The 23,617-nt window shown below is 33.6% G+C and overlaps 1 protein-coding gene across 5 annotated transcripts in view; it reads right to left on the bottom strand.

Moving 5' to 3' along the window:
- The window catches only part of LOC142353662 (gamma-aminobutyric acid receptor subunit beta-3-like), a 171,889-nt gene extending 151,022 nt beyond the window's left edge, over positions 1 to 20,867 (bottom strand). For 2 of the 5 annotated variants that reach the window (XM_075405961.1, XM_075405963.1), the window contains exon 1: positions 166 to 327. Coding sequence is in view for 2 of the 5 variants with exons in the window: in XM_075405959.1 (XP_075262074.1) it covers positions 20,124 to 20,263 (140 nt within the window). In the remaining 3 variants the exon portion in view is untranslated. Of the gene's footprint in view, positions 1 to 144; positions 328 to 20,123 lie in introns of those variants that run through there. The other 3 variants (XM_075405959.1, XM_075405960.1, XM_075405962.1) reach the window with 3 other exon arrangements.
- Positions 20,868 to 23,617: the final 2,750 nt, after the last annotated feature.

The following is a 23,617-nucleotide window of genomic DNA, read 5'->3' as shown; positions in this document are numbered from 1 at the left end:
CGTCGTCTTATACGATTCTTACAAGATCACGATTCTTAAAAGATCTATTTCACAAGAACCTTGAAGGATTTTGCGAGATTAACATACAAGAATATCGCGAATTCTTTTAAGATCAACATTCTTTCGCAAGATGGTGAGATTAACATCGGGTCTCTGATAGCGTACTCTCAAATGTAGTGTGTTTCTCGGACTAAATAAGATGCTGTCTTTCTTTCTACACCGTCAATACCCATATTATAAGTTGAATTACCACAAAGACAAGTAACGATAGCACTATCGGACCAATAACAGCCCAAATAAAAAAGCAAACAATCTCCGAATCCATATGCTCTATTTCCCAGACAAGAATGGAAGTTAATCTTGCACAATTGATCAACACATTAACTTTTTTGCGATCAATTTTGTCTTGCTAAAACATTGCAACAGGAATGACAGTTTACAAGATTAATATCTTTTCACACCAATCTAGCTATACCTTGCACGAAACTTTTGTTTTCATACGAATCTGTAAAAACTCTTGAAAGATTAACTTCCTTTCCTAAGAATATTGGGAAAATATTTCTGTCTTGATAACACTATTCTCAAATGCGTGAACTACCGAGATAAACCAGCAACAGCTCGTTATAATTTATAACATCACCCATAATATGAGTCGAACTATTGACGTGATGAGGACTGAGAGTGCTAATGGAGCAACAAGTGCAAAAATAATCAACAAAACAACTGTTTCATCCATTTATATTCTCAAACGGGTACCCTTCTAAAGACGCAACAGTCGAAATGACAAAAGATGTTTTCATTTAAATCAAGATTACACCATCAATACGCGTCTTATTATCACTAAGAGGAAAAATGATATCAATATTGGAGTATAAGAGATCGCATAAAATAAAACAGTTCTCAAATCAATTTCTAAATTTCTGGTTACCCTCAAAAAAATGTCGGAATAAGGTTTTTTCTAAACACCTATCACCATCAATACAAGTCGCATAATCATTAACAGCAAGAACGATATCAATAAGGGAATTATTGCGGCCCAAATAATGAATAACATAGTTCTCGGATTCATGTTTTCAAAATTAATTAAAAAAACCCAATATAACTTTTAAAACATGCAGATGGGTGCAAAAGAACAAGCACTAGCTAAAGAATCGATTAATTCAAGAAATGTGGTTGCAAATATTTGTTATAATTCTTCTGCGGTTATATAAAGCACTGCATATACTCAAACGCCTGTCGTCGATTGAAAATTAGTCCATATCTAAACTCTGACCTTGAGCTTTTTCTATTACAGTCTGTCCTATTAGATTGCAGACAAGCGATTGTTTCAAAAACTTCCAAATTGAGTAAGTCCCACAAAGTTGCAACGCAAGCGAACGTTCGAAAAACTCCTGGCAAGCAAATGAACATCAAAGTGCTAATATCTGCATGTTTTAAATTTGAACCTTGACCTTTGAGACGTTCGATAGCGTTGCAACTTTATGGGACTGACTATACAAAGGTTAAAGTTGTTTTTATATGCATGCAGAGATTATAAAGAAAGTTGAAACCCACGGCATGTAAATGAACAACGAAAAGCTGATCTATGCATTTTAAAATTGAATTTTGACTTTTGAAACGTGCGACAGCCAACTTTATGGGACTAACTATATAATTATAGCTTGTCCAATAAAGCTGTAATAAGAGAACGTGTCAAAAAATGACAGGACAGAGTTCGAAGGTCAAAGTTTAATTTTAAAGCACGTAGAAATAATGAATTTGACTTAAAGAGAAAACTCGTTGGACTCCAAACGACCAAATTAATGTCCAATTGCACGTTATTTACATGTATGCATTCTTTTGAACGTTGGCTTGCGTTAGAACTTTTTAGAATTGTTTATAAACTGAAATGTTCACATGCGTTCAAAATTTTTTAAGAACCCTGTGGAAAGGAAATAGTTCGGAACTACGGGACGGAAATTAAGAGTTTGTCTTCTAAAAAAGAAAAATTCATACTGAAGTTTTACAGCGCTTGATTTTGCTCAGAATTGAAAGAGTTAGAAAGAGAGTTATAGCTAATAACTTAACAATATGAATGAATTGCAACAAGACGGTTGAATTCGGAAATCATAAATGACAGCAACTTGCCCTATATAGAATATTATCACGGGATGCTCTGTCTTTATAAGGTAGCGATTCCATTAGAGAAACGACTATTTCTGAGAACATCCGAGAAAATATATAAACGTGGATAGGGTTCCAAATCTTATGGTGCTGAAACAGATTTTTAACCTCGTTTTTTAATTAACAGAAATTTCGCTTAAACTAAGCTTTTTAATTCCCCACTTCGATTAAAAAAAATTCGTTTAAAAACTTTGAGAAATCTTCAATAATTTTACTGCTGTTCCTTCGACTTGAATAGATTTCTCCACTTTTTGGGTGGTTCCTTATGAACGTCGAGATCAACCCCCCCCCCCCCCCCCAGTGGGCAGCAACTGATCAGGTTACATTATGGCCAACTTAGCAGTCAACCTTCAATCAAAAGAAGCACCATCTTCGAATTGGATAGATCGGCATTTGCATCTCGTCCCTCTTTTACAAAGGTTTGCTATTCTTAGGATTGCGGAATAACGTCTTTTTTTGACCCTACTCACAAATGTCGCACAAGATTTGTCCCATTTTGATGAAAATATGCTAGTCTATTCGATAAACTTGTATTTTCTGGGGACATCACGCCATTAACGCCAAAAAAGCGTGTAAAAGAGATATGATTTTCCTGAACTTTCTTTCACTTCATGTCAGAGCAACTATCTGATACGTCTACAGGGTTTCTGTTACAGTGAGATCTTGTCCCAGTGTCAGTGACACGGATATCAGAAAAAAAACAGTTTCTTGAGGGCTTCATATTCCCCTGACTAATAGATCGGCTCTTAGAGCAGGTTTATTCCCTGAGTGTTCTTTGATTACTTTCTTCTGGCTGTATGACCATTCCACGCCGACTAAATCCCCTAATCAATCAATTTTTCGTCAATAGACTGAATATCGTACAAATCACGTCATGCATGTTACTAAAAATTGTGAGTTCTTTCTTCCTGGAAAGATTCATGAACTCTGAAAAAACTTCAGGAGGACTGTAGTCAGCAGCGCAACATAAACTCGTTGTTTTTTTTGAAAGTTTTTAAATTTTTGATTGTTAAAAGCTTTCAAACGGTTATTCTCAAAGATAGCACATTTGATTTTTGTTTTCCGGTAAAACAATGTAGACAATTTTGAGATTTCCCGAAGTGCTTTTGGTGGACAACCAAAGAACTATTGCTAGACACAGTGTGATTTTAAATTGTTGGCTTAGCTTCAATAATTTCGGTTTCTGTAAAAGCCCGGTTTCAAAAACCATTTCATTAACCTATTGCAAGCAGCGGCGTCACCTCTACCAAAACTTTGAATTTGCATTTCTTGTTTACATAAGGATTTAATCCGTGGTAGCATAAACTCCAAAAAACAACGTGAAAAAATGAATCGAATTGAGCTTTTCCTTCTTCACTCTACATGGTAACATCTGAGTTGCTGAGCAACAGTTGAGATACCACTTGTAACTGTTGTACTGAAACTTGGCTGCTCGCAATCAGTGTTTTCATGAACTTAAAAAAGCAGCATTTCGATTGACTGAAATGAAAGCAATTTCTGTGTCAAGTAATTTTTTATCGGAATAACTGTCTAGGTTCATGTTTAGACCCTCTGATACCACAAGGAAGCTCTCCAGCTAACTGTGCAGCAAAGTTAACCAAATAGTGCAGCCAAGCAAAAAGTGCTGCGAAGTGTTCTCCAAAGTATAAAATAGCCTACTGTTTTTTCACGGAGATGTCTCAATGTTTCTTCAGCTTCTGAAGGCCTTAACCCATAATTTTTTTTCAGTGCTATGAGTCAGAAAAAGAAAAAGGGCTTCAACTTTGCGCCAGAGATTATTGGGCTTTTGCGAAAGAGTGCAACAAACCAACGATTGCCATCTGATCCCGATGGCATCGGCTGACGAATTTTTTCCTGATTATTTTCAATTGAATTTCACTGATATTAATCAGTTCCTCTATTGGCAGTGACTCATTTAAATTGAACGTTCAGTGATTAAGAGCCTAAGGCTTTGGATGTTTTTCTCGAAGAGTTTAGGCAACTAGGCCTTTAACTGGGCCCACATTCCTTGTTTCCCTCATGCTTAAACAGAAACATTTTTCAAATAATGAAAAATCGTTGCTCGAACCTTAAAGTCAAGGAATGTAAAATGCTAATTTTTCAAATTTTTCTGAATTGAGTTCAACAAGTATCAGTATCACGCGTTCCTATGGGCTTAGATACATTCCCAAAGATAAAACGTCGATCTTTTGGTTTTTGACGGAGCGCTGGAATAGTTTTGGGTGGTCGCCAATATATATATATATATATATATATATATATATATATATATATATGCATATATATATATATATATATATATATATATATATATATATATATATATTTATGTATAGTAAATGTTCGCTTATAGTTTTTGAAGTCAACACGAATGAAGATGTATGTATTTCTGTATTCTAATTAAATTGTAAATGGTCTGAACAAATTTACTGAGTTAGTCAAATTTAATAAACAATGAAATTAAGAAGCAGGATAAGAACACGTTAAAAACAAGAAACTGACTGAATCGAAAAATACGTCCAGTGTTTGCATGAACAATGTCGAGAGACAGGTCAATTCGTACTGTTAATAAGTTGGAGTTCCCATTTGTTAATTAATTTGACTTACCAAAGCAATCAAAATTTCTAAAGGTCAGAGGCATTTAAATTTGTAATGGATTTTTTTCTGTTCGAACAGATAGTGATGAATAGCAACCACTTTGGAGTAATGCATCCATTATGCAAATCCTTTTGGTTCAAATTTTGTTACAGAGCAAAATGTTCTTTTGTTTTTTTGGCCAGTAATAAATTTTTGTTCGAAATCAGTGTTTGAGAGTAAGTTGTTAACAGCATGTTGTTGCATACAAGTTGTTCTTTTCAACCATTTAAGAAATTGCTAAATTTGAATATAAGTATAATTTTGGCTTTCGGCGGTGTGATACGTATTCTGCTTAGATACGTTGAATTTGATGCTGCTGCATTCGACCATCTTAGCCAATAAAAAATTACTGAAGGTTGAATAACTAAGCTACTCAGTATTGCGTTTTTTGTTCAAAAATTGGTCAATTGTTGGAAATCCTTCGTTCTTGTCGATAATTTTCAATAATATCTGAGAATGTACTCGAAAAACATGTGCTACGATCCAGAATTTTCACGTTATCTTTTTGTAGAGACGCCGCCCGTTTGTTGATACTTGAGTAGAAGTGTCCATCTTTTGTGTATTTTTTGAGACATTCTGAAACTAAGAAAAGACCAAGCGAGCGAAATTGTTTCTCTTCAATGTTGAATTTTTCTCCTAACGTTTTTTTTGCTGTGATACCAATTAACTCAGCCTTTATCAGCTTTTACTGTTTTATAATAGAGCACAAAATTATCAGCTATAACGAGTGAACTTTAAATGTTAGAAAGACTGCGAAGACAAAATTCAATGAAAATCGTTGAAATATTCTTTTCTCGAATGGTTTGTAGATAGATAACAACTCTTATGATAATTTTGGCCGGGCTTTTTAGCTGTTGCCATGAAAAATAACTTACAAGGAAAATTCGGTAATCTTGGTATTAAAACATTGTGGCGTGGTGTGAAGCAATTGCTTGGAATATTGCAACAACTTTATTTTTAGAACAAACCATGGCAAATGAAAACTTGAGAAGTTGTAGCAGAAAACATGAACTTTATACCAGCTAGTTATAACCAATACATGTTTGTTGTTTTGACTTCAAAAGCATGGCCATTAAAGCTATAAATTTTCCAAGGCTCATATTCATGTCACCGAAAACTTGAAGCATGAACTCACTTAATGTTTTTGAACATTATCAAGTAACGATTTGTGGGTCTTCTAAGCTTGTATCAATTATTGGGCATACAGCTAAATTTGAGTACTCAAAACATTGCAGAAGAAAATGTGTTTTAAATTCATGACCAGAACAGCAGCGGACACATGAAGACCTGAATTATAGTAACGGAGTAAATCAGCTGTGAATCATGATAATTCAAGTCTTACAGCCTAGTTCAGATCTTGACTTGTAAAATGACTTCTTAATAATTCTTGTGTGTGTGTGTGTGTGTGTGTGTGTGTGTGTGTGTGTGTGTGTGTGTGTGTGTGCGTGTGTGTGTGTGTGTGTGTGTGTGTGCGTGTGTGTGTGTGTGTGTGTGTGTGTGTGTGTGCGTGTGTGTGTGTGTGTGTGTGTGTGTGTGCGTGTGTGTGTGTGTGTGTGTGCGTGTGTGTGTGTGTGTGTGTGTGTGTGGGGGGGGGGGTCCAATATTGCCGTCAATTACACAGTCGAGTGCCTAGTTATAGTCGAGGTAAACTTTTTTCTTGGATCCATCAAATGCCTTTTCATAGTAATTAGTCTCGAGCACGATATTTTCATAGCAAATAAGATTCCAGCGCTGTCTTTTGATGCGGCGAACAAATGTTTTTCATAAACACACTTGAGTTAAGCATGAGTCGTTTCATGAGTCGAGGAATCGTATTTTAGTTAAAACTGTGACGAGTTAAATTTTTTTGATATATCTTTCGGTGAACGCACAAGCAATGAGCTTAGTGTGTTTAGTAGTGGTTTTGATAGCAAAAGTTTGATTTTTTGACAATAATCATATTTTGTCATTTCCTTATTGCAATGGACAGCTAGCACTTGAGTCGAGCTAAAGTCCAGCCGCAAAATTGAGGTGAAGCTAAAGTCAAGATGAACATAAAGTTGTGCTCAAATCTTTTCATGAAACTTTTGAGTCGAATAAGCTCTCTTCAAATCAACTTTCAATCAAGCACGTCCTTTCTATTAGCTTGAGATTAGACAAGGGCAATGCAATATGAATAACTATGAAAAGGTAGAATTTGCTTTAAAAAAATGCGTTGTGTCTTTTAAATGTTTTACAGAATTTTATTATGAAAATTGAAAATTATAACTTTTCGATTATAAAAGCATAACGACAATATTGAAAACTAATAATCAACAATTAACGAAAAAAGTAAGAAATTCTCTTTGATTTTTAATTGTGTTTTATTTTTTTTCTGAATAAAAACGGATTCCAATCTCGTCATACAATATCAGCAAGAACTGAAAATCAAAGAATGAAAAATTGAATCAAACAAACCACGATGAAAAGCTGCACCGTTATTTGTTATCAAAATGGAATATACCCAAAAATTTGAAATAAATTTGCCTCTAGATAACGCAGTATAGTCTTCTACTGCAAAAATTTTTGTGAAGATCAAGGACATAAGTAATAATAACATTTTTTTTTTCAGTTGACAAGAAAGTTGCAAGTATTTAGGACTCGTTTAAAAAGTATACTTCAGTGCCTATGGAGAGCAAAGTTTTGAGCTCAGTTCGAAGAGGAAAGAAACTCTCATATGGAGTGCTATATGGTAACTAATAAAAACTTGGCAGAGTTTTATTTCGCAAAAGCATACTAAGATGACATCAAAGCGCTCAAAGAGTTGATTTGGTGGTTGCAAAGCCACAAGCTTTCAAGGCTCGGCACTTTTTTCAAATTAGAATTTCAGAAACCATCATATTTCAGGAAGCATTGAAAATCCGATTTCTTAACTTGCAATGAAAAGTTCACGTTTGTCATATATAAGTAGATAACACAATCAAAACTCAATGACATCAGATTTTCTTAAGAAAAATACGAATTAGCCTTTATCTGAGAATTTTGAAAACATCCTAATAACTAGCAAGAAATCCTATAATAAATTAATACAAATAAAAAAAATGAAATCAAAAATTGAGTTTGTTCTTGTTATTAGGCATCGGTTAGACAAAATTATTGTGTCTAAATACTATATGATTTTTCTTTTCTAACGTCTTCCATTTCCTTAAGTATAAAACAAGTTGATACTAATGTAAAAATGAGGCTGCTTAGAATTAATTTTTGCATCCAGTTTGAACCCTCTAACTCTTAAACGACTTCAACATTTAAATGATTAAAAAAATGAAAAAAAAATATACCAGTTTGATCTGGAGCGCTTCCAATTATTTCAAAAGCATTATAGTTTTTTTGCCCGCGCAGGGTGACCATACTTCCAAAACGTTTATAAATGGTTCTGGATTGTCTTTAAAACTAAAAAAATTGGTGCTCAAAAACAGGAAGACCGATATTTTATAAAGTTCGATGACAGGTTTAAATCAGCAGAAGGCCTAAAAATAAGTGGTTTTGCTTGTGTTGTGGAAAAATATGGCCTTCATTTAGAGAAACTTAGCACAAAGTTTGCATACATTTTTGCGACTCAGATGGTTAAAGGACATTGCTAATTAATCTTTTCATTCTTTCACTTTTCAACTGATTGTTGGAAATCAAAGCCGCCTTACATATTAACAATTTGAAAAATTTTTAGATTGTTACAATTAAGAGCAAAGCGCGATTTTGAATCAGAAAAGAACCATTTTTGAAGCCATTATTTCACCAGTTTTAACTTTGCAGAATTTACAAAGCAATAATCCTTAATTCTTCAATTAAAAATCTGTGTGACTATTATGTTTAAACCAACATTTTATCAACAAATATCAGATAATTGGAAATAAAAGAAAAGTAACAAATTAGCAAATTTAATTGAAAGATTTAATTTTTTTCCGTTGTATCTCTTGAAAAAAACCTGACACAATGAGAATCATGAGTTTATTTATCAGTTGTTGGCATTAAACGTATTCCATCACTAAAAATTAATTCCAGTAACAGTCAAAGTTAAACATCACATCATCATTTAGAATAACAAGGCAGATTTCACTTTTGATGCCCGAAGTTTAAAAAATCAGAAAACATAGCCTGCAGATTGCCGGAAAGTAGCCGCGAAAGACGCTTGTGGCCTTCCATGAATTGAAACAACTAAAGGAATAAGATAGACAGATCGACCACAAACCCTTTAGTAGACCACTAAACTATTTGGGTTATGTTCGGACTGTTAATTTTGTGACACATACTGTCTATAAGGAAAAAAACCCTTTAAGTAAAAATTCTATCTTCGAAATCGAAAACCCAAGACTAATAATCAAGAATTAGGGCATATAAGTTTAGCACTACTTAGATGCACAATTAAAAAGTAGGAGTTCAAAAAATTTTAAGTTCCATAAGTGAATTCAGAAGTCATTTTTCATTGAGTTAAGTCACGCGATTGACCTAAAAACAGAAATGACGTCACGTACTCAAAATTTAAATGCAAAAGAAGTCACAGAAGACATTGAAAAAGTCAATTCCATGAAGTCAGGTCCTAAGAATCATCGATGGAGACGACGAAATAAAAAACACACCAGGAAAAGTCCTGAAATACAATTGAAACAATTGTAATAATCTATGACCTGAAAATAATTTACTTCTGTTGAAAAGGCAAATGAGAGCTGTTAGTAATAAGACTGTGCAATAAAACAACACAAGAACAACAAAAACAAGCAAGACAAAAACAGGATCAACATAAAAAAAACTGCTATGAACTCAAACTGCCAAATATGTTCCTCCTTTTCTCATGAGCAAATTCTCATTAAATGTCGATGAGGCCCTTTCACAAACAATTTTAAATGATAATACAAAAACCAAAAATCGCAATCAAACTCGCTGAAACTTTTTTGAGAACACTTAGTATAAAGATCACAGAACGCAACCGCTACTGAAGGTGTTACGATTCCATCAATTAATTGAGTCCTCAATGGCTGATAAGACAGCAATCAGTACAACAAATATTATTAAAACTGAAAAAATTAACATTAAAAAAATGGACATGAGTATAAGTCACAAAAGCAATAGCTATAAATTGAAAAGACTTGCTTTAATTGAAGCCTTTTTAGCAACCAATGAGACCTGTGAATAATGAGATCAAGAGTTATGACCACAAAACTGAAAAGAAAAACATGCAAAACTCAAAATGTTTGATAATTTTTATTGAGAACAATTAGTGTCAGTCACTGAAAATAGTTGTTTTGAGCTAAAACGAATAAATCCTAATGTTTGTAAAATAAATTGAATCCTAATGGCAGTATCAGAGACCTGTCTTCATTGAGATGACAAGATAAGATGTCAAGAAGTACAAAAATTACTTACAGAACTCAAAAATTCGATCAAAATTTTTGTAAAAAAGGATGTTAGTCATGAAAACCAGTAACTATTAACTCGAACCATTATTTAGTTTCATTTATGCCTATTTAGCAACCACTCAGACATGTCATTGATTATACTAAGTGATCAAACAATATATAATTTTTAAAAAAGTGGGAAATCTAAAATTCACTAATTTTTGACAACAAGTAGGGGCAAAAACATAAAAATTTCAGCTGCCCCTTAATGAATTCAAGCAAAGGCAACTAGACAGAATTAGAACACATATGTACCGTCTTAAGTGCACTGACGGAGAGGAAACGCTGAAAACAGAAATCAAATTGACTCACCTGAAAAACAATCCATCTCAAAAAGGTCAAATTGCCCAAACACCAACTTCTCGATCCACTTTAAAGGTATTTTGAAAAAATTCATGCCTCAGACCTACTCAATTTTTCACTCCCTTTACTATTTCAGCGTGACCAAAATCACCATTCTAATTTGACTTCTCACTGACGTGAAAAAGCCGAAAAATGCGTGAGCAGAAAAAAAGACAGCGCACCAAAACAATTCAAATTCTTGAGAAGCAAAGTAAAACCATTTTATACAAGCCAAATTTTTTTTATTTATTACAAGTCAAAAACGTTGTTTAAATCCGGATCTAGCTCCGAAAAAATTCATATTTTATAAGTCTTATTTGTACCATTGATTGCTTTACTTGGTAATTTGTACTTAAATATTAAAACATAGCAGGACAAGTCCTGAAATTCAAATCAAAGAATCGTATTCACTTAAGACCTGAATAAACCTTTAATTTGCTTTAAACGGCAAATCAGCGCTGTTACTATTGACACTGAGCAATAAAACAACACAAGAACAACAAAAACAAGCAAGACTATGAATTTAACAATTTTTGAAATGACAGGATCAACATCAATAAACAACTGATACGAACGCAAACTGCCAACTATTTTCCTCCATTTCTCAAAAGAAACTTGTCATCTGATGTGGATGAGTCCTCTCACAAATAATTCAAAATTTTAAAGTGTTAGAATTCCATCAAATAATTGAGTCCTCAATGGCTGATCAGACAGCAATCAATACAACAAATACTATTAAAACAAAAAATGGACATGCTTATCAGTCACAAAAAGCAATAGTGCAATAGCTATAAATTGAAAAAAGACTTGCTTTAATTGAAGCCTTTTTATCAACCAATGAGACTTGTCGATAATGAGACTAAGTTAAGACGAGAAGTTGAAAAGAAAAACCCGCAAAAATTTCGGTCATAATAATGAAAACAGTTAATGTCCAAGTCTTAAAAGCTCTAGCTTTGAACAAAACTCGATAAACTTAAACCCTATAAGCAACACCAGAGAACTGTCCCTAATAAGATCAAATGATAAGACCTAAAAAAGTACAAAAACTACGTGCAGAACTCAAAATATCACTCGACATTTTTGAGAAAAAATATTGTCAAACTCAGGAAATCCACTAGCTATAAAATCGAGACATTATTTTGGTTCGTTTATGCCTCACTGTTATCCAATCAGACATGTCATGGAAGATAATAATTGATAAGACATCAGATAATTTTAAAAATGGGGGCAAATACAAAATTTTATTACTATTTTACGACAGGAAATACTGACAAAGCCAAAAAATTTTAGCTTCCCCTTAATGAATACGAGAAAAAGCAAATAGGCACAATTAGAACGCATGTACAGTTTGAAAAGCACTGAAGGAGATTAAACGCTTCAAAAGTTAAATTAAGGTACATGAAAAAAATCTATCTGAAAAACCGCCAACTTGTTCAAACACCAATTTCTCACTCCACTTTAAAGGATTTTTGACAAACGTTACGCCTACTTGATTTTTTGTTCCCTTTACTGTTTCACTGTGACCAATATCACTTTTGACCCCGATTTCACCCCGATAATCACTTCACCCCGACTTTAATCTGTATATTAATAGATCTTAATTGTCAGGTACATAGAGCTAACAACTGAATAGTTTAAAGCAAAGCAATAACAATTAGCGAATTAGTAATCTCATCTAGTCCTAATGAGAAAATTAAGAGCAAGTGAAAATTGAATGGAACACATCATTTCTTGTTTCATGGCATTTTGAAATCAGCTTGATACCTGCCGACTTTGAATTTTCTATTTCTTCCGAAAACAAAGAATTATTGGTTGTAGAAGGCCAAGAGTTTTATGTTAAAAGATTAAATAAGTTCACCACTGCCTGGAACTGCTAGAAATATCAAAGCCACAAGTGTCGCGTTTCCGCATTTACACAAGATGACCAACTTATTCCCGTAGACGGTAAGCACAATCACAATGCTTCTATTGGAAAAGCGGCCATAGCAAAAGTTGTGAAAGAGATCAAAGCCCTGAGTGAAAATTTAATGCCCGCAGCAGCCGTAGCTTCCACAAATTTACCAATAACGGACGTTCTCTCGACCCTCACTTTGAAGGGGAAGGATTAGTCAGAAGTTGCAAAAAAGCAAGGTATTTAGTGTTGGGGAACACATCAGTTACCGAGGACGTTCTTTCAACTACGATGAGTATTGTAGAGCAATCATTGAATGCGAGGCCGTTTACACCAGTGAGTACAGAAGTTAATGCCTTAGAAGCTTTGACCCCCAAACGCTTCTTGCTAGGCAGAAAAAATATTTGCTTACCCTAACTACCATGCGCAGAAGAATTTGTCGATCATCGAAAGCTTTTCCGACAAACTCAAGGTTATGCCAATCTCCTTTGGGACAGATTTCGAAAAAGTTATCTGCCGACGTTGAACAACCGGCAAAATGGCGATCTATAGCAAAAGAAAAACCTTAGAGAAGGCTATCTCGTTTAGTTGGTCGAAGACAGCGACATGCAAGGATACTAAAATCTGGGTCAAGTCACGGAGACAATCGAAGGGTCCGACGGAGTGATTCGATCAACAAAAATTCGAATGAACAATGGAGATTACAAGAGATCAGTGCTGAAGCTCGCTCCTGTGTTATCAAATAAGAAAGATGTTTTTGCGATAGAAAACAGGGCCGGCGTTGTGGAGGCCGAACAATAACTATTTCGCCAAACTTCTATCTTATTAAAACAATAAAATTAGAGAAGTATGCAACGGAAATTTGAGTCTCTATATGTCGACATAATTCGTTTTTTAAAATAAAAACACGGAGTACACTTTATCTTAACTTAGATTATTACGTCAATTCTACACCAAGAACCTGCCGTGTATTTAGAGTATTCTATGGATATCTACATAGTTAACCACCAACCCTGACGTCAGTTTTGCATGGAAAAAATGACCTTTAGGAGTTATGTTGACATAGTTGGGTTTAACCAATCAACGGTTGAGAATTGACAAGAACAACAAGAGTAACATACTATAGATAGAACGCAAACCACCACCACGGAGGACCAGTAAACTTTAAAGTTTGAAACTTGTTATTTATCTTACCATCGATTTTGTCTTGAAAATTTAAATAGCTGGAGAAAAAGAAAATTAAAGAACCTCTGATAGATAACCATTTGGATGAGAGAATTTCGTTTTCTTTGACCAGACGAACGTTTTATAATCAGTTCGTTGAAAATAATAGATGGTGAAAGATAGGTTTACAGTTAAAAGACTTGAGTTTTTGAACCAAAAACCTGGATGCTACGTTGTCTCTATGGCTTCTGCCCCAGTGACTAACGAAGGAGCTCTCTTTCGACCAACAATTCAAGTCTACTTAAGGCAAAAGAGGGGTTCTCCTTGGTGAATTGTGTTCGATTCAGACACAGAATGTACCCATTAGATTCGTTTAAAAACTTAAACACTGATCAACCTACTGGGATTTCCGTTTTTAAATAGCCACAACTTGAATTATTGAGTTACTAGCAAAACACTCAGAAATATTATTTGATTAGTTGATTGGGACTTACTGAGTAGTTTCAACAATCGAAATTGTTATTCAGCAATGCGGAACAGTTAATTTTTTTGGACTTATAAACAGCGCATAACGCGCCGATAAATTACAGTACAGCGAATATAAAGTTACAAAAGCGCACTGCACGACTTAGTATCGCGACACCTTGTAAACCGCTAATAACGATAGGGGCGGTACAAAACTTTCCTTTTCATTGATAGGAAAGCAGCCGTTACAACAAAGATCGCAGCGTTTAAGAAAAAACATTGAAACATAGTCAATTCATGAACCGTCGGACCGCCATTTTGATTTAAGATGCGTTTCAAGAGTTTTTGCGTTACGACAGCGGTAAAGAAGTCCACGAGCGTATTTTAATATGTGATCCGTATAAGACATCAATTTTCGAAGGTTTGAAATTCTTACTTGCGGATGGAGCCTTTAAATTATCGGTCGTAAACTTCTATCAATATTACATCCTTCTTGTATATATTCTAGATATTGCTCTTGCTTGATTATATGCCCTCCTTCCGAACAAAACGGAAAAAACGTACAGCCAATTACTTGATGCCTTAGACACCTTTGCCCAGAGATTGTACGCCCGATAAGTTTCTGTTAGATTTTGAAATTGTCTCAGTTATTGCCCTCCAAAAATACCATCCAGCCTAAAAACCATAACTTTTGCCGAGTTGTGTTTTTAAAATATATTTAGTTTTGTGTTTTTGCGTTAATTTAAATTCGAAATACATCTCAATATTTTTGAGTTGGCGCCCTCCTTGCGTCCTCACGAAGTTACATCGAAGCCTCATATCGTGACTCAATATGGAATTTGATCCCGGTCGTTAACCCTATGATAGAACCCCTAATTGGGATCACAGTTTAGCAACATTTAGATATGAAATATACACAGCATAAGCTGATAGCATTAATATCAATCTCAATTTCATTGAAAATTCTGTTAAACAAGCAACTAAACTTCGTTTTGATTTGATTATTAAAGCCAGCTCAGAAAGTAGGTTCCAAAATTTAGCTTACATCCTTTCATTTGAAAATAACGGTTCCTCTGTCTTCTAGACTGGGACAGTATTTGAGCTTTTTTTAAAAATCAAAGTGAAATATAAAAGAGGTCAGACTTGTCAAGTGTTATTTTTCGATCAAAACCATTGCTCTAAAAAGCAGTCTCGTCATTGTTCTTTGGTTTTAAACAAACGCAACCTGTTAATTGCCGCACGCACTCTTGAAGTTCAGTAGTTTTGTCTTGTCTGAGTCCTTTGAACTTTAGCTTTGCTAATTGTTCTTTCGGACGCCGAAATAGATAAAAGATTTCGGTGTTAAACCAATTTCGGGGTGAATAAATTGCGGGGTTAAATGACTGTGGGGTGATGTAGGGAGCTAAGTTATAGGGGGTTAAATAAATCGGAATGAAAAGAAGTAGAACCATTTGAGTGCAACACTGGGCAGCCTCATTAGTAGCAGTGTGAGAGATGTGGACATCCATAGAAGTGTAAGCGTAATTTTGAACTTTTTTTCATATGAGAAACAAAGGAGGATGACTATACTGAATACCCAATCAGAAAACGTTTCTGGGATCTTGGGCACATGATTAGTTTGACAAAATGACTTGAGCCCAACTATGATAATGATGCAGAACGAAAGAACCTAAAATTTAAATTTAGTACCAAATTCGATCTTGCGCAAAAATGAACACGTTCCTAGCTCTCAAAATTAGTCTTATAAAATACTTTCAGGACCAACTAAAAACCAAAACAAAAAATTAATTTTACACACAGCTACGTTAAGAATGCGCCTGAATGGTAGCAAGATATTTACATATTTCATGGATGACCTTGGTTGTCTTCTACATCAATCTTGGGCAACCAAAAAATGAAAAAGTTCAGCACATTTTCAAGTATTGTCGAAACCATATCGAACTAAAGTTCATTCTTCGATTACTTTGACTTTTTTCAATGTCAGGAGTTCAAGTCGCCGAATGTTTTCTGTTTAACTGTAATCTGATGTGTTTGATCAATTTACTTGGTACAATTAGTGTTAAGTCGATCAGGGACCTTTTTTTCAAACGTCAGCAACATTTCCTAACAACTTAGGAATATGGTAACATCAGGAGAACAATTGCAAATGTATAGCTGTATAGGTAACAAAGAAAAAAAGAAAAACATTGTTAATTCCTTTGAGTATTAACTATAAAATACAGAACATAGTTCAAAGGCAATGTAGTGTTAAGAAGTATAAATGAAACAAACGTCACATATTGTGAATGTTTAAAATTGTATTAAATTTACAATGTGCTAAAATATCGACAAATTAAGAGAGATGAATTATAATTAAGAAAAATTTTTAAAAATGCTAATTCTACAATTAACATTTTCGAGAAAAGAGAATATTTTAAAAAATGCTAATCCTCCAATTAACATTTCATAGAAGACTAAAAGACGCCCTAAAACTAAATCAAATTAAGATTGAACTTGAAAGATTTGAGATTAGAATTCAATTCAGAAACCGTTGGGTCTTTTAGAAACTCATTCCAGAAATGATTTTTTATTGTAGTTTTTGAGAACCCGCTTTTTAGGGATAATCCGCCTCAAGGTGAGAGGCAAATCGTTATACCAGTTAATTGCTTTTTTTGAAAAACAGTTTTGCATTATATTTGTTTTTTTGTTTGCTCCAAAAGACAGCTTGTTTGTACGGTCATTCATTTTAGCACTTAGGGTGGCTAACTTGAGTTCATCGAAAGCTGGTAGATCTGCTTTTAGAAGCTTTATAAAATATATAATAACCCGATACTTTATGAGGTATTCTACTGGTACGATTTTGTGTTTGATCTTGAGATCAGTGGTCCTGTCAAATTTGGTTCTATTGAAACATGTCTTTATTCCCCAGCTCAATTGTTTATTTAGAGTAACTCGAAGTGATTTTTTAAGACCTGAGAACAGAACAATTGGGTAATGCAGATGACTTAAAAAAAGAGCGTTCAGTAAAGCAGATCTAGTTTTTTCAGGAAATATATTTTTGATGGAGTAAATGACCTTTATGCCAACAGCCATTTTTCTTAGTACATTTTTTATTTCTTCACCGAAAGAAAGATTACAGTCAATATGAACTCCCAAGTATTTCACAACTTTTTTCTCGAGAACTGTACATCCGTTAACAACTATTTCTTCGATTTTCTTTCGTTTAGGGGCTCCAAAAAAAATGAATTCGCTTTTGCTTTCATTTACATTTAATTCATTTTTCCTGAAAAAAATAATTAGTTTAGCAATACTTTTTTCAAGATGTAACTTTGATTCAGAAATTGTTTTTCCACTGCAAAATATAAAAGTATCATCAGCGTACTGGATTATATTAGAATTCACATCAGTATCATCTTTCATATCATTTACATATATGTTGAAAAGCAGTGGGCCTAGCACAGTACCTTGTGGTACTCCACGGTTAAGTGCTATCCAATTTGATTCATACTTCGAGAACTTGACCTTTTGCAAACGGTTTTCTAGATAAGATTTTAGAATTGTATTTGCTTGTGCACTAAAACCTAAAAGTTTAGTTTTGTGCAGAAGAGTAGGATGTGATATCGAATCAAAAGCTTTAGATAGGTCTAAAAAAGCTCCTGTGACGATGTTTTTTTATTGAGATCATATCTGATTTTTTCAGTGCAATATAAAAGAGCATCTGTAGTTGACACTTTTTTCTGTATCCAAACTGTGTTGTTCCCAGCAACTTATTCTTCTCAAAATAAGCTAATATTTGATCTCGAAGAAGGATTTCGAAAATTTTAGCTAGAGCTCCAGTAAGCGAAATTGGTCGATAATTTATTGGATCTTCAGGATCATCTTTCTTGAAAAGAGGCAAAACGTGGGCACGCTTAAGGTGGTCAGGAAAGCGTTGTTCAGTTAAGAATTGGTTAAACAAAACTTAAGAATTGGTTAAACAAGTTAAGAATTGGTTAAACAATGAAAAAGCGTTGTTCAGTTAAAAATTGGTTAAACAAAACTTAAGAATTGGTTAAAGAAGTTAAGAATTGGTTAAACAATAAAAAATGTAACAGTGCATAATAAAATTTTGTGAAAATTAGATAGCACATTTTTCGTTTTTCATCAATTCATTGTGTGCATATAAAAAATTCAGTAAATTTTTTCATTGATTTTCTGTAATTATGGCGCAAACAAACTGCATTTATCTTGATAATTCAATGGTTGACACACTTTTCGGGACTTTTTGATTTTTTGATAAATTTAAATTTTGTTTTCCTAGCCGTGACTCACTTGGGGAATAAAAATTATTAGGAAAATTATCAAAGTCGATTTAATGTCTTCAAAATATTGCTTCGAAAAGAAAGACTTATGTGATTGTTTGTCAACGACTCAACCATCGCTCGGATTAACAAAACCACTTACCATTTTTCTCTAATTTAAGCAACTTCGCTTTATTATATTGTACACTTTCAGAACTATTGACCAGTATCTAACGTTCAGTGAGCAAGTATTGGATCGGAACATCTTCAGATATTTTTCAGCTTTCAGTTCGGAATCAGAAATATTGGTGGTGGTCAGGCAATCCGATGGTTAAGTAAGTCGATTTTGAAAAAGAGGTCAAATAGGCCAAAAATATCCTCGCATTATAGATCGTCTCTGGAGTGTCCGCAATTTCCGGATTACATCCCACAGCGGATGAGAGGTATGATCATGAAAAGCGGTCCACCGGGGCTAGCAACAAATCGATACCTTCAAAAATGGCGTATTTTGTTTCCTTGTTGCCTTGTAATACATTAATTTTTTTAATAAAAAAATACGCTGTCTTTATTTTAACAATTAATAATATAAATATAATTTTATAATGGAATATTTCTGAAAGGGGAATCTTCTTAGGGATATTTGAAAGAAGTCCTGTCGAACTATTACATAACTTTCGACTTGTTTTTATGTCGGTTTACTACTACTTCGGCTTACTGTGAGTTCACCGAATTATTTCAGAACAATCTTGATACTGAATCAGCAAATTTCAGAACCAAATTTCTCTGAACTCGTCAGATTCAGAGAAAACTGAGGATAAATTTTCAAATTTGCTCTGAGTTAGAAGGAATTTTTTGCAAAATGTGACCTTTATCGGCCTCTGAATGAGGACCGAATTCGTTTTATGATGGGCTAACCGGCACGAAGATTCAGTATTACATTATGTTCACGTTTCAAGTTCAACTTTTCCTGTATCGATCCTGAAACATTTCCTTATTTTTTTTTAAATCTAACGTTGTTATCCAATACGTTAGTCAACCTCATAAACCATTACGCTAATTTAGTTTTAGCTCTATTCTTTTGGAGCACAAGATTGAAATGAATTCTTGACTTTCAATTTCAAATAATCAATTTGTAAAACTGATTTTGACGATCGAGTGAGTATTTTCAATAATTTATTAATGGCAACATTATGATTGGATGAATCACTGTTTAATTTTTTGTTGACTTTGTTCTTTCTTTGACGGCCATACGAAGTATTATTGAAGTCAAACTAGAGAAAGAGGGACAAAGTTTAATTTTAATTTTTAATATATTCTTGAAACGATTGTTGGTTAGAACCGATGATTTGATGAATTAATCTGCTTGGTCAAAAATTTTTAAAACATGAATCGAAACTCAGTTATAAAATTTTATTTATTTACTGCAGAGCTGCAATTTGAACTTTAATGGCCGCGTGATGTCATTTTAAGATTATAAATCAATTAATCTTAGAAAAAAGATTAAAAAAACAGATTTGGAAAAAAAATCAAATTTGAAGGTTTTCAAATTAAAGAAATTAATTGTAGGTATTCCTTTTTATAATGCATGTGAATTAGAGTCATTTGGTTAATAATGCTGTTGACCTTTAGAAACTATGAAATGGATATTTTGTATTTTGCTATGGGGAATATGTCTTAAAAAACAAGCGTGAATGAATTTTGTAGCAAACAAGCATTTGGCCGTAAATATTCATACGTCTTCCATTATTCACGACATCGGGATAATCTCAAGATTAAAGTAAAACATTTTCTTACACGTATTCTAAATTTGACGAAGTGGTGTTGAGTGATTTCTCTCTCTCCATCCTCGCCCTAGTGTCACTTTTTTCGCCCTGTTGTAAGGACGAACCCGGCAGTAAAAATCCAATAAAGGAAACAAAGGCCATAAATAACATATCTGTTATGTTCAGCTCTGCTGCTGCTGCTTTGAAGCGCGTGAACAACTGAGAATCTGAATAAGTTATTTAACTTTTCACACCGTCCTCCTAAGTGCCTTTTAATCCCCCCTCTTTTGGGGTGATGGAAAGGTCGTGTGATAGTGTTGACGGGGTAAAATTGGCTGATATTCACAGTATATGTTGGAATGTCATTTTTCATTTATTTTTACCCAATAATTTTGCCCGCGATAATTGAAGCACGCTCTCAAAGATTTCACGTTTTTTTGAAGTTGCCCAGGGAATATGGGGGCGAAAGTCAATAAGTGAAGTAATGGGTTAAAGTAGCTTTCATAGATTGGCTTTTAAGGGTATCCAGACATGAACAAAAAAGATGGAATGTTGAAATATATATATTCACGTATAAAAGGGTTAAAAATACTATGCTAGGGTTACCAGATAAAATAGAAACACTTTTCATTTCTTTTCTTAACAATATAACTAAATGTATTTAGTATGTTAAGTAACATTATGACTTTAATTACCAAGAGAATATCTGGTTAAATATATGGAAAATGGGAGAAAGGCTGGTACAATTTTCCCAGGATTTTAGCAGACGAAGTAAAAGAGTTAAAACCAGCAGCCGCAATTGGTGGAAATTTGTTCCGTATTTCACTCTTTAACAAAAGAGAAATAATAAATCTATCAGTGTAAGTTGCATATTTTAACACGCGTTGTATAGTAATGCTATGTTGCTATTCTGTTAATCTTAGACTTGATTTTTAGTCGAATATACTGTTCCTGAAAGAGAAATTTTTCCATTTAAGAAGAAACAGTTTTTTTTTTCATTTGAGAAAAACTATAGATCCAATTTTCAATGACAAGAGGAATAATTGCTTAACGCTGTTTTTAAATTTAATTACAAGAAAATGTTCTATAGAGGGAATGACCACAATAATATTTCAATGAGTTGATCATCAATTAATCTTTTTACCAAGTAATTAATTCCAAGTAAACTGATCAGGCAATCCAATTTTGGTATATCAAAACGGCGTTTCATTATTCCTCGAATAGCAGTACAGAATACATTAAATTAAAATTTCCCATCTTCAAAGAATTCGAATTATTTGATTGAAAAAAAGAGAAGCGAGCGGATGCAGTACATAAGAAACTCATTTGAAATTCTGTTTTGACCGGCGAAGCAAACTACACACAGTAATCAAATATGCCCCACGTTCTATAACAGCGTCAGTAGCACAACATTATTCTGCAGTAGCGTGGAGTTGGTGTGTGTGTGTGTGTGTGGGGGGGGGGGAGGGGTGGGGGTTTAAAGCATCAAAGGATCAAGTGCAATTTGTTCACGTCATACACGCAATCCAAACTATCCATACATCAATCAAGTACCGTGTTTTGTATTTCTCATACATACCTTATTATCCAATATTTTCAACGTTTTCCTTAACTCGCACCTGAAGAAATGCTTATTTTGTACAAAAGTGAAGGAAAATTTGGAAATATTTTTATCCCCGTGACAGTGCAAAAAGGAACTTCATAAAAATTCCGTTTTAATTCTTGTATTTTCCGGCATTCCAGTTTGGAAAATTGATATAAAATGCGCATCATTTAGAATCCGCTCAAGCATATCTTTATCGATCAAAGTTGCGGACTTGTATTTATTTTCAAGCAGCACCAACTGGAAATTGAACAAAATTTTACAATGGAAAGGTGCTTTTTCTGAAATAATGTCTCAAATATAAGATTGGCATGTTGGCGATTTGATAACAGCGAAAATTTGTTAGATAGTAGGCTGGAAAATTCTTCTCAGACATAAAATTTCAGAGGCCTATTTTTGCTCATTAACGTAGCATTACACCGCCTTCTTCCGATATATAAGAAAAACCAATTGCGTTTTTCTCAGGAGAAAACATTTTTTCTAGTTATTAATATTTATTTGTTTGTAGTGTTGAAAAAATTGAGGTTATAATTGCTAGTCACTCCGCTCTCTGTATATTTTTAATCTTCTACCAAAAACAGCAGTAAAACACAAGTATTCGAAAGAAAATTGATTGCGTCATCAAAATTTCAAACCACTGGTTTTGAAGATTTTCAGAGAATTCAAATAAATAAAAATATGCGAAATTTGTCAATACATCTTGAATACATAGCACTGATGTCAAGTATTTCTGTTTATCGTGTAAAACCATTCATTTTAAGAGCTCTTTGCAGAGAATATTAGTCACAATCAGGCGTGATTCTCAACAAAAAAATCTGTTGAGAGTCAATCGATTCCTTAGAGTTCTAGAAAATAACCAAGAATTTCCCAGGCTAGACAAAATGGTTATCTTGCAATACGAATGGTTATTTTGCAAGATCTTGCAAGAACATTTTGCAAGACGATGCATCGTTTTGCAAGGTTTTGCAAGAGTCTTGCAAAATCTTGCAAGATAACCATTCCGTTTTAGCTAGAATTTTTGTTAAGAAAAATAGAACAGATAACAAAATCTGAACAAAAAATGGCAACAAAATTGATACCATAATTTTCTAAAACTAATCTTTTTTCACAAAACTCTTTTTTAAGAAAAGAAACACAAAAAATATTTTTTTTTTCATAAAAATCATCAAAATAATGGTATATTTTCATGTTCAGAGTTATTTTCGCGTTTTTCAGAAAATGAATAAACTTTTTTGTTGAGTGGAACCAGCGACAATTGTGAAAATATTTTTTCTGCTAGTTTGATTCGTAAAACAAATAGAATTGAACAACAACACGGAGTTGCAAGTAATTTGGACCATTTGTGAAAAAACAGCTTTTTTTGTTAATGAAAGTTCAGTTTGATCCAAGACTTTTTTAAACAAAAATAAAACTGCCTCAATTTTACAATTATGAGCGCCTTCAAATTTTTTAGATGTACGTGTATGAGCGTTTTCAAACAATTGTGGACTTACTTATTTGCATTGCAGACTATAGACATAATAAATTCAGACATCACGGCATTGTGTGTCTTGATGGACCATGAAAAAAACGATAAATTGTTATCTAGACCAAATAATGCAGAGCAGAAATCATTGTGCGTTTGTTTGGTTTTCTAGTTCTTAAGTCAAATGTTTCGTGCACAGCATTAATAGAATTTTTTGTGCACACTTTGAGGAACAATATCGTTCAATCCATCTTGCATCAATGATCACGTTTAACAATTTTTCACGGGCTTTCATGATAAAACTTTTTCACCACTCAGTGGCTGAAATTTTGAAGTTTTATGGGGGAAATTTCATTATAGACGTCCCAGTTTTTTTCGATGTAGCAAACTTTTAAATATTTGAATTTTCTCAAATTTTTCTAACAGCAAAGGGTTTCGCGGAATTTCATTTGTTTTT

This window comes from Convolutriloba macropyga, chromosome 14 (assembly GCF_964194025.1).
Source record: "Convolutriloba macropyga chromosome 14, txConMacr16.3, whole genome shotgun sequence".
Lineage (NCBI taxonomy): Eukaryota > Metazoa > Xenacoelomorpha > Acoela > Convolutidae > Convolutriloba > Convolutriloba macropyga.
Note: the sequence above shows the minus strand (reverse complement) of the source record. Positions and strands in the feature narration are given on the sequence as shown.